The sequence below is a fragment of the Salmo salar genome, chromosome 03, assembly GCF_965601325.2.
Source record: "Salmo salar chromosome 03, fSalSal1, whole genome shotgun sequence".
Lineage (NCBI taxonomy): Eukaryota > Metazoa > Chordata > Actinopteri > Salmoniformes > Salmonidae > Salmo > Salmo salar.
Window position 1 is genome coordinate 83,631,137 of NC_138293.1, and position 13,567 is coordinate 83,644,703.

General features: G+C 43.2%; 1 protein-coding gene across 1 annotated transcript in view; it reads left to right on the forward strand.

Annotated features, from left to right (window-relative positions):
* The first annotated feature begins 5,070 nt into the window (after positions 1–5,070).
* LOC106606602 (septin-9) overlaps positions 5,071–13,567 on the forward strand; it is a 153,203-nt gene continuing 144,706 nt past the window's right edge. Inside the window, exon 1 of the mRNA XM_014202917.3 lies at positions 5,071–5,413. Within this exon, the coding sequence (XP_014058392.1) occupies positions 5,392–5,413 (22 nt within the window). The 5' untranslated portion in view covers positions 5,071–5,391. The remainder of the gene's footprint in view (positions 5,414–13,567) is intronic.

Genomic DNA, 13,567 nt, shown 5'->3' on the forward strand with positions numbered 1-13,567 from the left:
ATACAAATAAATGTTGTTTAAGTCCTGAGTGCTTAATGTCACTGCCAGCCTAATGTGTATCACTCGCGAGTGCTTCACAATTTGTTTATTTATAGGCTATATCCTTGACATAATTGAAATAATATAGCCCAAATAATTCATTTTCGTTCCCTGTCTGGATTTTGACCTATTTAGTGTTTACTGTATATGCTGTTGATATGACATGCAGCCTAATTGAAATGATGAGCGCTTCTTATAGTCACGTTTTACAGTTGTTAATTAAAATACTTTTCATTCAAATCATATGGTTTGGTTTCAATACTAAAAAAACAAATGGTAGGTCCAGGTAGTCACAAAAATAGATGGTGGTTGTGGTTTCAATTAATGGAGCGGTAGTTTTTTATTCTTTGAGCGAGGAGTGTTTTTTAGTGGAGCGGTTGTAAAGGACATTGAATGATGAGCGGGATTTCAGAACGCTTAACTCCGCTCACATACTCTTGTCTGGAGATGACGTATAAGCCAGCCACTAGGGGCAATTATGAGTAGTGTTACCTTCAAGTAAGTTCTGTTTTTGCTAGTGTGTTGTGAAGGCATCTGAATCTAATGCTAAAGGTTGCATGTTCGAATCCAGCGACAGAAAGTTATTTTTGATATTTTGGCCTATCCCAAACCTTAACCCTTACCTTAACCATTCGGAGTTAATGCCTAACCATAAGAATTCAGAGATAATGCCTAAACTTAACCCTAACTTAAAAAATTCAGAGTTCATGTTTAAACTTTCATTGTATTCTTTTAAATGTATTTTCAGGGGGTAGGTTGTATATATGAGGTACCATTCAAAAGTTTGGACACACCTACTCATTCAAGTGTTTTTATTTATTTGTATTATTTTCTACATTGTAGAATAGTGAGTACATTAAAACTATGAAATAACTAACATGGAATAATGTAGTAACCAAAAAAGTGTTATACACATCAAAATGTATTTTATATTTGAGATTCTTCAACGTAAACACCCTTTGCCTTGATGACAGCTTTCCACCCTCTTGGCATTCTCTCAACCAGCTTCACCTGGAATTATTTTCCAACAGTCTTGAAGGAGTACCTACATATGCTGAGCACTTGTTGGCTGCTTTTCCTTCACTCTGTGGTCTAACTCATCTCAAACCATCTCAATTGGGTTGAGGTCAGGTGATTGAGGAGGCCAGGTCATCTGATGCAGCACTCCATCACTCCCCTTCTTGGTCATCGGTCATTGACCAATGAAAACAAATTATAGTCCCACTAAGCGCAAACCAGATGGGATGGCATATCGCTTCAGAATGATGTGGTAGCCATGCTGGTTAAGTGTGCCTTGAATTCTAAATAAATCACTGACCTAAATCACACCTCCTCCTCCATGCTTCACCGCGGGAACCACACATGCAGAGATCATCCGTTCACCTACATCCGTTCATCCATTCACCTCTCACAAAGACACGGAGGTTGGAACCAAAAATCTCAAATTGGGACTCATCAGACCAAAGGACATATTTCCACTGGCCTAATGTCCATTGCTCCAGTTTTTTGTCCCAAGCAAGTCTCTTATTCTTATTAGTGTCCTTTAGTAGTGGTTTCTTTGCAGCAATTCGACCATGAAGACCTGATTCGTGTAGTCTTCTCTGAACAGTTGATGTTGAGATGTGTCTGTTACTTGAACTATGTGAAGCATTCATTTGGGATGCAATTTCTGAGGCTGGTAACTACAATGAACTTATCCTCTGCAGAAGAGGTAACTCTGGGTCTTCCTTTCATGTGGTGGTCCTCATGAGAGACAGTTTCATCATAGTGCTTCATGGTTTTCGCGACCACACTTGCAGAAAATGTGAAAGTTCTTGACATTTTCCGGGTTGACTGACCTTCATGTCTTAAAGTAATGATGGACAGTAGTTTCTCTTTGCTTATTTGAGCAGTTCTTGCCATAATATGGACTTGGTCTTTTACCAAATAGGGCTATAATCTGCATACCATCCCTACCTTGTCACAACACAACTTATTGGCTCAAACGCATTAAGGAGGAAATAAATTCCACAAATTAACTTTTAACAAGGCACACCTGTTAATTGAAATGTATTCCAGGTGACTATCTCATGAAGCTGTTAGAGAGAATGCCAAGAGTATGCAAAGCTGTCATCAAGGCAAAGGGTGGCTACTTTGAAGAATCTCAAATATAACATATATTTTGATTTGTTTAAGACTGTTTTGGTTACTACATGATTCCATATGTGTTTTTTCATAGTTTTGATGTCTTCACTATTATTCTACAATGTAGAAAATAGTAAAAATAAAGAAAAACCCTTGAATGAGTAGGTGTGTCCAAACTTTTGACTGGTACTGTAGATTTTTTTTTAATCAATTAGTATATTTGTCACGTCCTGACCAGCAGAGGGAGTAATTGTATTAGTTTTGGTCAGGACGTGGCAGAGGGTTTGTGTTTTGTATGTATTTCTACGTTCTGTCTAGTTTAGTTTTTCTTTGTTTAGGATTGGGTGTTGGACTCTCAATTGGAGGCAGGTTTTTCTAGTTGCCTCTGATTGAGAGTCCTATATATAGGTGTGTGTTTGGTTTGGTATTTTGTGGGTAGTTGTCTTTAGCACTGCTGTAGTAGTATAGCCTGTTAAACTGTCGGTCTTCGTTTTGGTGTTCACTTTATTTAAAATAAATATTCAAGATGAGCATCCACATTCCTGCTGTGTTTTGGACAGCCGTTACAATATTTGAGTTGAACCATAATATTTGTTCTGTTTTTTCCTGATGGATTAAAGTGAAATTGCAACCAACTTTGTATGGCTTGTTTTAAAAATAGCCATATTCTGGAGTTTATTTCATTTTCAAATAACTGAAATTGAGAGGTTGTAATCTGAATAAAGGTAAAAGGCCATTCTTGAATATGAGGTGAGACATTCTTACTAATCTGCTAGGGAACCAGTTCTGATTTAAGTATAACTTTTGTATGACTGAAGCCTTTAGTGAGATGTCTAAACTTAACCTTAAACACTAAATATGGTGTTTTGAACAACTTCAAAATTTGACGTTTGAGGAACGTGGATGAACGTCTAATTCTGACATGAGACTGTGAGAGACTGTGAGAGGGAAACACCTCAGGTCAGCACCAGGCACCCTGACACAATACTGGTGCACTGGTAGCAATGTTAAGGCACCCTGACACAATACTGGTGCACTGGTTGCAATGTTAGCTACCGCCGGCTAATATCGTGATACAGTTGCCAACACTGGTGCACTGGTCGCAATGTTAGTTACCGCCGGCTACATCGTGATACAGCTGCCCAGAGGGAAACACCTCAGGTCAGCAGGCACCTTGACACAACACTGATGCACTGGTCGCAATGTTAGCTACCGCCGGCTACATCGTGATACAGCTGCCCAGTGGGAAGCACCTCAGGTCAGCAGGCACCTTGACACAACACTGATGCACTGGTCGCAATGTTAGTTACCGCCGGCTACATCGTGATACAGCTGCCCAGAGGGAAACACCTCAGGTCAGCAGGCACCTTGACACAACACTGATGCACTGGTCGCAATGTTAGCTACCGCCGGCGACATCGTGATACAGTTGCCCAGTGGGAAGCACCTCAGCCAGGTCAGAGGCACATACTCCCACTCCTTTCGACACACCCAGTAACCTATATGAAGGTCGCCATATTGGACAGCAGCTACACATACTTGCTTCTTATTTTTACATTTTTTTCAATATTTTTTTTTACATACTGTTAGGGCTGCGTCAATTAAATTCTGGTATCAGAACAAAATTTATCACTAGGCTACTGAATATATTTTCAGCTGTTTATTAATAGAATTAGTCGAGCAGAATAAATGGTAAATGCAATCTTCGTATATACGGGTTCACTGTAACACCTCGCAGGGCAAACAGAGAACTGAAAATGACATCATAAGTTCTTCATTAAATACTCTGGACAGAGATAGTTCCTGCTCACTGCTGGCCTGTCAGAGGGAGGATGAGCGTGGTTTAAACTTACTCCAGCCTATCGTTGGCGTGCAGGCTGGTCCCAGCCTCTAGACGCATCTTTGTTGCCAAGCATAGTTGTCTTCTAGCTTATCTTCATGTGTGTACCCAAGAGTCAGACACCCAAGGACAGTGCCTGTTTTTATGCTAGTTAGGACAGTTTCTGCTTTTGTGCTACAGCCATCTTCCATTCTACCAGCCCCTCCCGTGCACCTGTCCTTGAGCGGCCCCACAACCAGGCAGTGTGTGTGTGTGTGTCAAGAGTCTACTCAGCCTACACTCCTACTAGCCAGCAACCCTCCAGTTAGTCATGTCTATTATATGTTGCTCAATCTATGTTAATACAATATAAACCTATTAGTGCATTACAGTCCGTTCATACTTAGGCCTACATCTACTGTAAATGGTAATGCATCACATCTAATAAGTGAAATAAAACCCAACAATACTTGCTTCTATTCACCTAGGTTTTAGAAGAAGTACACAGGATGTCAAATGTTTGTCCTTCAAGAAACGTCCACAAGAGGTCTCCTCAGATCAGAATAGCAGCACATTGTATGAGGTCGAGGATACTTTCATCAAGTCTTATTTGCATGTTTGAATGACACTGACAGTTGTACACTTTGATATGACTGACATAACAGAATGGTTGAATGAGCTGCTGGCTGCATCCTTCATTAATCACCTGTTCATTGGGTCTTTTCACACATCTGTTGTAGCATAAGCACTAGAATTTGGACTTCAGCAAAACGTCTTTGCCGAAGTCTTTTCAACCTAAAGTGATACTGTACATGAAAAGGATATTACAACTGTAGCCTATTAACAATCAAACACTGATGTGGATTCTTATTTTAAAGTGAGTAATGATCCACCCTACTGCTGTAAGCAATTATTTGTTGACATGCTGTGATTTCTAAATGTATATTTTATCAATGGGTTAGCCCACAGTGTCATCACCGTGAACTTTGACATAACTTCCTCTGATTACTGTGTACAGTATATTGCTCCAAGTCCCGCCTTCAGATTGGGCGTGCGTTGTTAGCGCAGGTATGTTTGTATCCATTCTACTTATCTAGAGATAGCCTGGCCTTGAGGTTAACTCCCTGTTGTCTGCGTTCGATCCTGATAAATTCAATAATTCACTCATTTACTTCAAGTCCACGAAGTAGCGGTTCCCCTGATTTTCCCACCAGCCAGGTGTGTTCGGAAAGCTGAACGTTCCAGGATTGGGAGGAATAGGGAGAAAAGCGCGCACCGAGATACCTGTGAAACTACGGTTGTAAATCTGATTGCCACGGACAACATCGAACACGTCGGAGACATTGCCTGGCTAAAATAACAACTCATATCGAGGCTTAAAGCAAGTCGTTTCTGTACGAAGGATCATCATGAAGAAATCAGGATATTCAGGTAGGTGTGCCATTTGATGGAATATTTATTATGGATACTCCTGTTGTTGTTATTACTTTGCTGTAATGTTATTCTAACACTTTACATTGTTATTTTACAGTTGTCCATCTAAATGTGCACAATATCAGCTTCAGTGATGTAACTTTAGGTTACTTGTAAATATGTAAATGTAGGTTACGTGTACGCGCACGCGCGCGAAGGTTATCTGTATTGAGGGAAAGTGAACGTGCCCCAGAGAGATACATGTACATTGGCATGGGAAAATGATTTATTTTCCTGTACTCTAAAGGTCAGTTATGATTGCCACCATGATCCCTGACTGAGTCACTAAGCTCCAACCACTTCACAGTATCCCACCATCCCACTTTAACCGTCTAACTGTTGAGTGATATACTGTTTCAACACATCTTGCTGTTCTGTTGATTGTGATGAGTTATTAGATATTATAAACGCTGTGAATCGAGCCCTGAAATTCGATCGGTATGCCAAAAATGTATTTTTACTGCTGTAATTACGTTGGTAACCGTTTATAACAGCAATCAGGCACCTCGGTTGTTTGTGGTATATTATGGCCAATATACCACGGCTAAGGGCTGTTCTTATGCATGACGCAACATGGAGTGCCTGGACACAGCCCGTAGCCGTGGTATATTGGCCAAATACCACAAACTCCGAGGTGCCTTATTACTTAAAGGTAGTTGATCATCAAGTTACCCTTGTTGTGAATTTCTCCTTTCAAAGAGCCACACATGGAGCCAGGTGTGGCCATTTCTGTTAGTCTTTGACTAAACAATGTCTGACTATTGACAATAGTTAAGTCTGACTGTATTCTTGCTGTCAAATAATTCACAAGATGTTTGAAAACTTTGTCTGGGATGGCAAAGTACTAACAAGAGCCGTTAGTGAACCCACCTGACCGCTAATCTGTTGGTATAATGAGAGGTGCTTTTCAAGGTCTGGAGGTCACACAATGGCCAAAGATACTTCATGAAAAGCTCAAGAAGAATATGATGTTTACTTGCAGTATGGTCTCTGTGTATCATTATATGTAGATTAGAGATGAATAATACATTGATGTGGTAGAGTGTGTTTCCATTTGAGATAATGTTGTCTCTTGACAGTTTGGTTCCAAATACAGTTGATTGACAGGTTGATGGTCCTCTCACCACTGCTTCCTCTCCACTGCCCTGCAGCAAGACAAGGTTTATGTCCTACAACACTATCTTTTTGTTTCGCCAATGGACGGATGTGTACATGTCATCTTCTCCATGTACTTACTATGACTGTGATATGTGGTTGTCCCAACTAGCGATCTTAATATGAACGCATTAACTGTAAGTCACCCTGGACAAGAGTGTCTGCTAAATGAATAAAATGTCAAATGTAAATGTAATGTGGTCTACAATATACAGCCCTCATCAGATTACTTAATATCTGGTCTATAGGGGATGATGATTGGCTAACAGATCGTCTGCTCTGGTCCTGGATGTCTGCCGTCAGAATGTGTGCCAGTGAGGTGCCATATATGGGTGGTGGATTGGGAAAGTTACTCTCGAAGAGCCTTGGAGACAAGGTGTTATATCCATCCATCCATCTGTCTATGATACACAGCATGGAGACAAGGTGTTATCATCCATCCATCCATCTGTCTATGATACACAGCATGGAGACAAGGTGTTATCATCCATCCATCCATCTGTCTATGATACACAGCATGGAGACAAGGTGTTATATCCATCCATCCATCTGTCTATGATGCTCAGCATGGAGACGAGGTGTTATATCCATCCATCCATCTGTCTATGATACACAGCATGGAGACAAGGTGTTATATCATTCCATCCATCTGTCTATGATACACAGCATGGAGACAAGGTGTTATATCATTCCATCCATGATGCTCAGCATGGAGACGAGGTGCTATATTCATTCATCCATCCATCCATGATACTCAGCATGGAGACAAGGTGCTATATTCATTCATCCATCCATCCATGATACTCAGCATGTAGACAAGGTGCTATATTCATTCATCCATCCATGATACTCAGCATGTCGACGAGGTGCTATATTCATTCATCCATCCATGATACTCAGCATGTAGACGAGGTGCTATATTCATTCATCCATCCATCCATGATACTCAGCATGGAGACAAGGTGCTATATTCATTCATCCATCCATGATACTCAGCATGTAGACGAGGTGCTATATTCATTCATCCATCCATCCATGATACTCAGCATGGAGACGAGGTGTTATATTCATTCATCCATCCATCCATGATACTCAGCATGGAGACGAGGTGTTATATTCATTCATTCATCCATCCATTATACTCAGCATGTAGACGAGGTGCTATATTCATTCATCCATCCATCCATGATACTCAGCATGTAAACGAGGTGTTATATTCATTCCATCCATCCATCCATGATACTCAGCATGGAGACGAGGTGCTATATTCCATCCATCCATCCATCCATGATACTCAGCATGGAGACAAGGTGTTGTATCCATCCATCCCCATCCATCCATCCATCCATCCATCCATCCATCCATCCATCCATCCATCCATCCATCCATCCATCCATCCATCCATCCATCTATGATACTCAGCAGGGAGAAAAGGTGTTGTATCCATCCATCCATAATACTCAGCAGGCTGGTCATTCTCCCTGTGTTGTCTCTCTCCCCTCCTGACTATGTTTAACCTCCATGTGTGAACACCTGCCTCTAGCCTGTATCTGTACGTAGCCTGTATCCAGCATCACGTTTCACCCATAATGGTGGTTCACTCACTCATCCACTCTTTCACCCTTAACGGTTTCTCAGTCACTCACCCACACTTTCACCCTTAATGGGGGCTCACTCACTCACCCACTCTTTCACCCTTAACAGTGTCTCACTCACTCACCCACTCCTAGAACCCACTCTATTTGCTTTAACCTACAGCTTCCTTTCTCTGAGGTTGCATCCCAAATGGCACCCTATTCCCTATATAGTGCACTACTTTTGACAGGGGCCCATAGGGGCTAGGCCATTTGTGGCGCAACCTGAGTCTCCACAGTCTCTAACCCTAAGCCCTTGGCTCTGTGCTGCTCTGTGTAGTGTACACAACCCATTCCCATTGAATGTCTCCTTTCCCAACAACTCCCTTCCCACAGTTTGCATCAGAGCAGGGAGTGCATGTCTGGTCATGCCGTCATCATCTGTCCTGTTTGTCTCCCGCCGGAACGTGTGCGGAGCTGCTGTCACATTCTGGGCATATTTGTTCAGCTCTGGAGACAGGATATTGACTAATAACAAAGACCGTGGTGGTGGTGTTTGGAAAAGGTTGTCTTCGTGATCAGTGTGGGGGTGTTTGGAAAAGGTTGTCTTCATGATCAGTGTGGGGGTGTTTGGAAAAGGTTGTCTTCATGATCAGTGTGGGGGTGTTTGGAGAAGGTTGTCTTCATGATCAGTATGGCAGTGTTTGGAGAAGGTTGTCTTCATGATCAGTGTGGGGGTGTTTGGAGAAGACCGTCTTCATGATCAGTGTGGGGGTGTTTGGAGAAGGTTGTCTTAATGATCAGTGTGGGGGTGTTTGGAGAAGGCCGTCTTCATGATCAGTGTGGGGGTGTTTGGAGAAGGTTTTCTTCATGATCAGTGTGGGGGTGTTTGGAGAAGGTTGTCTTCGTGATCAGTGTGGGGGTGTTTGGAGAAGGTTGTCTTCATGATCAGTGTGGGGGTGTTTGGAGAAGGCTGTCTTCATGATCAGTGTGGGGGTGTTTGGAGAAGGTTGTCTTTGTGATCAGTGTGGGGGTGTTTGGAGAAGGTTGTCTTCATGATCAGTATGGGGGTGTTTGGAGAAGGTTGTCTTCATGATCAGTGTGGGGGTGTTTGGAGAAGGTTGTCTTATCAGTGTGGGGGTGTTTGGAGAAGGTTGTCTTCATGATCAGTGTGGGGGTGTTTGGAGAAGGTTGTCTTCATGATCAGTATGGCAGTGTTTGGAGAAGGTTGTCTTCATGATCAGTGTGGGGGTGTTTGGAGAAGACCGTCTTCATGATCAGTGTGGGGGTGTTTGGAGAAGGTTGTCTTAATGATCAGTGTGGGGGCGTTTGGAGAAGGCCGTCTTCATGATCAGTGTGGGGGTGTTTGGAGAAGGTTGTCTTCATGATCAGTGTGGGGGTGTTTGGAGAAGGTTGTCTTCGTGATCAGTGTGGGGGTGTTTGGAGAAGGCTGTCTTCATGATCAGTGTGGGGGTGTTTGGAGAAGGTTGTCTTTGTGATCAGTGTGGGGGTGTTTGGAGAAGGTTGTCTTCATGATCAATGTGGGGGTGTTTGGAGAAGGTTGTCTTCATGATCAGTGTGGGGGTGTTTGGAGGTTGTCTTCATGATCAGTGTGGGGGTGTTTGGAGAAGGTTGTCTTCGTGATCAGTGTGGGGGTGTTTGGAGAAAGTTGTATTCGTGATCTGTGTGGGGGTGTTTGGAGAAAGTTGTATTCATGATCAGTGTGGGGGTGTTTGGAGAAGGTTGTCTTCATGATCAGTGTGGGGGTGTTTGGAGAAGGTTGTCTTAATGATCAGTGTGGGGGTGTTTGGAGAAGGTTGTCGTCATGATCAGTATGGGGGTGTTTGGAGAAGGTTGTCTTCATGATCAGTGTGGGGGTGTTTGGAGAAGGTTGTCGTCATGATCAGTGTGGGGGTGTTTGGAGAAGGTTGTCTTATCAGTGTGGGGGTGTTTGGAGAAGGTTGTCTTATCAGTGTGGGGGTGTTTGGAGAAGGTTGTCTTCATGATCAGTGTGGGGGTGTTTGGAGAAGGTTGTCTTCATGATCAGTATGGCAGTGTTTGGAGAAGGTTGTCTTCATGATCAGTGTGGGGGTGTTTGGAGAAGACCGTCTTCATGATCAGTGTGGGGGTGTTTGGAGAAGGTTGTCTTAATGATCAGTGTGGGGGCGTTTGGAGAAGGCCGTCTTCATGATCAGTGTGGGGGTGTTTGGAGAAGGTTTTCTTCATGATCAGTGTGGGGGTGTTTGGAGAAGGTTGTCTTCGTGATCAGTGTGGGGGTGTTTGGAGAAGGTTGTCTTCATGATCAGTGTGGGGGTGTTTGGAGAAGGCTGTCTTCATGATCAGTGTGGGGGTGTTTGGAGAAGGTTGTCTTTGTGATCAGTGTGGGGGTGTTTGGAGAAGGTTGTCTTCATGATCAGTGTGGGGGTGTTTGGAGAAGGTTGTCTTCATGATCAGTATGGCAGTGTTTGGAGAAGGTTGTCTTCATGATCAGTGTGGGGGTGTTTGGAGAAGACCGTCTTCATGATCAGTGTGGGGGTGTTTGGAGAAGGTTGTCTTAATGATCAGTGTGGGGGCGTTTGGAGAAGGCCGTCTTCATGATCAGTGTGGGGGTGTTTGGAGAAGGTTGTCTTCATGATCAGTGTGGGGGTGTTTGGAGAAGGTTGTCTTCGTGATCAGTGTGGGGGTGTTTGGAGAAGGCTGTCTTCATGATCAGTGTGGGGGTGTTTGGAGAAGGTTGTCTTTGTGATCAGTGTGGGGGTGTTTGGAGAAGGTTGTCTTCATGATCAATGTGGGGGTGTTTGGAGAAGGTTGTCTTCATGATCAGTGTGGGGGTGTTTGGAGGTTGTCTTCATGATCAGTGTGGGGGTGTTTGGAGAAGGTTGTCTTCGTGATCAGTGTGGGGGTGTTTGGAGAAAGTTGTATTCGTGATCTGTGTGGGGGTGTTTGGAGAAAGTTGTATTCATGATCAGTGTGGGGGTGTTTGGAGAAGGTTGTCTTCATGATCAGTGTGGGGGTGTTTGGAGAAGGTTGTCTTAATGATCAGTGTGGGGGTGTTTGGAGAAGGTTGTCGTCATGATCAGTATGGGGGTGTTTGGAGAAGGTTGTCTTCATGATCAGTGTGGGGGTGTTTGGAGAAGGTTGTCGTCATGATCAGTGTGGGGGTGTTTGGAGAAGGTTGTCTTCATGATCAGTGTGGGGGTGTTTGGAGAAAGTTGTATTCGTGATCAGTGTGGGGGTGTTTGGAGAAGGCCGTCTTCATGATCAGTGTGGGGGTGTTTGGAGAAGGTCGTCTTCATGATCAGTGTGGGGGTGTTTGGAGAAGGTTGTCTTCATGATCAGTGTGGGGGTGTTTGGAGAAGGTCGTCTTCATGATCAGTGTGGGGGTGTTTGGAGAAGGTTGTCTTCATGATCAGTGTGGGGGTGTTTGGAGAAGGTCGTCTTCATGATCAGTGTGGGGGTGTTTGGAGTGGGCTACCATCAGACATGGGGGTTTTGACATCAGAACTGAAACTGTGTGTGGAGATACTGTACAGGGATATGGGTCTGTGTGGGGATGGGATATGGATGGTGTGTGTGTGTGCATACTGTATATACACACACACTGTGAGCTGTATGTTTCTCTCAGTATTATTTTACAGTATTTCAGAATGTGTGTGTGGGTGTGTGTGTGTGTGTGTGTGTGTGTGTGTGTGTGTGTGAGTGTATGTGAGAGAGTGCAATGTGCATGTTTGTCTGACTGCATTCATCATAGACTGTAAATGAGGGTGCTCACTTCACACATGCTTGTGTCAGTGTGTGAGTGTCTGACCCTGGTAGCAGAGCCCTGTATGTGGAGCTGCTCTCTGCCTTGTACGCCACTCCCTCAGCCTGGCGGATCAATCAGTAACCTGCACATGAATAACAACCACACAAAGAGGCTAGGACACACACACCCACACACACACAGGCTCATAATTTACCGAGCCCACAGCACTGATTTACTCATAATAGGGTATCGCTGGGTCTGGTATGCGCTTTCAAGTCCAACCCCAAACACACTACTACTACCTCTCTGACTTATTGCAAGCACCGCTCTGCATTATGGGTTTTAACATTGTTTATATCTGCAGGCAGGCTTTGATTTGCTGTGTGTAACGATATTATTAGATGGAACTTGAAAGTCAACCTATAAACTCTGTTGAGACACACTATTTGCCCTGTCATCTTGTCAAGTATGCCTAGGATGTCCAAACCATCAATTTGTGTGTGAGAGAGGCCTGTGTGAGAGAGGCCTGTGCTTTAATGGATTATAGGTACTGTATGGAACAGGGAGAGGGATGAGCTCACATGTTACGCATGTCTTTGGTGCTCTTCTGTCTGTCGGGCATCCTTTATCTTATAACTCCCAGACACACACACACACACACACACACACACACACACACACACACACACACACACACACACACACACACACACACACACACACACACACACACACACACACACACACACACACACACACACTTCATCATCTCCTTTGCCAGTGTCTTTAATCTTTAAGAGTTGGGGGGGATTTTAGGATTCCTTTAGGTATAAAAAATAACAAATTATTTGGCCTTACTGCTATTAGCCAATAGAAACGCATTGAATAACAGATTCAGACATGGAACAACAGATAGTCAAAAAATCAATCAATCAGGAAATTATTTATTTATATTTTTTACCCATATTTTACAACCAAACTACTTCCATATATAGACTACCGGTCAAAAGTGTGCAAAGCTGTCATCAAGGCAAGTGGTGGCTATTTGTCGAATCTCAAATATTAAATATATTTGGATTTGTTTAACACTTTTTTGGTTACTACATGATTCCATATGTGTTATTTCATAGTTCTGATGTCTTCACTATTATTCTACAATGTAGAAAATAGTAAAAATAAAGAAAAACTCTTGAATGAGTAGGTGTTGTAAAACTTTTGACCAGTAGTGTACTTCCATAATTTTTAGCTGGTACCCGGCTACTTTCAGACGTGTCTTGTGAGGCTTGTGGGCTTCTTAGAGCAAAACAACATGTACGTGTTCATGGGAAACTCACCTTTTCATAGAGGGGTCAAATTAGCCCAAACTGTTACAGACGCTACAGACAGGAGTTGGCAGATCGACGGTACCGACTTCAGATGAGTCACATGGCGCTTTCTGGATGTCTCAAGGTCTGACAAACACCGCTGTAGCTAGGCCACCTTCCACCACAGATACGGATGTGGTGGATTGAGACGCAGCCCGTGCAAAAAAAATGATATCTCTAGTTTAAACAGACGGATGTTGACGGGGATGTTATTATTATGCTGATGAGATGTCCGTGGGAGCCCAGACATGAACAGGGTTTAATGATGTTCTTT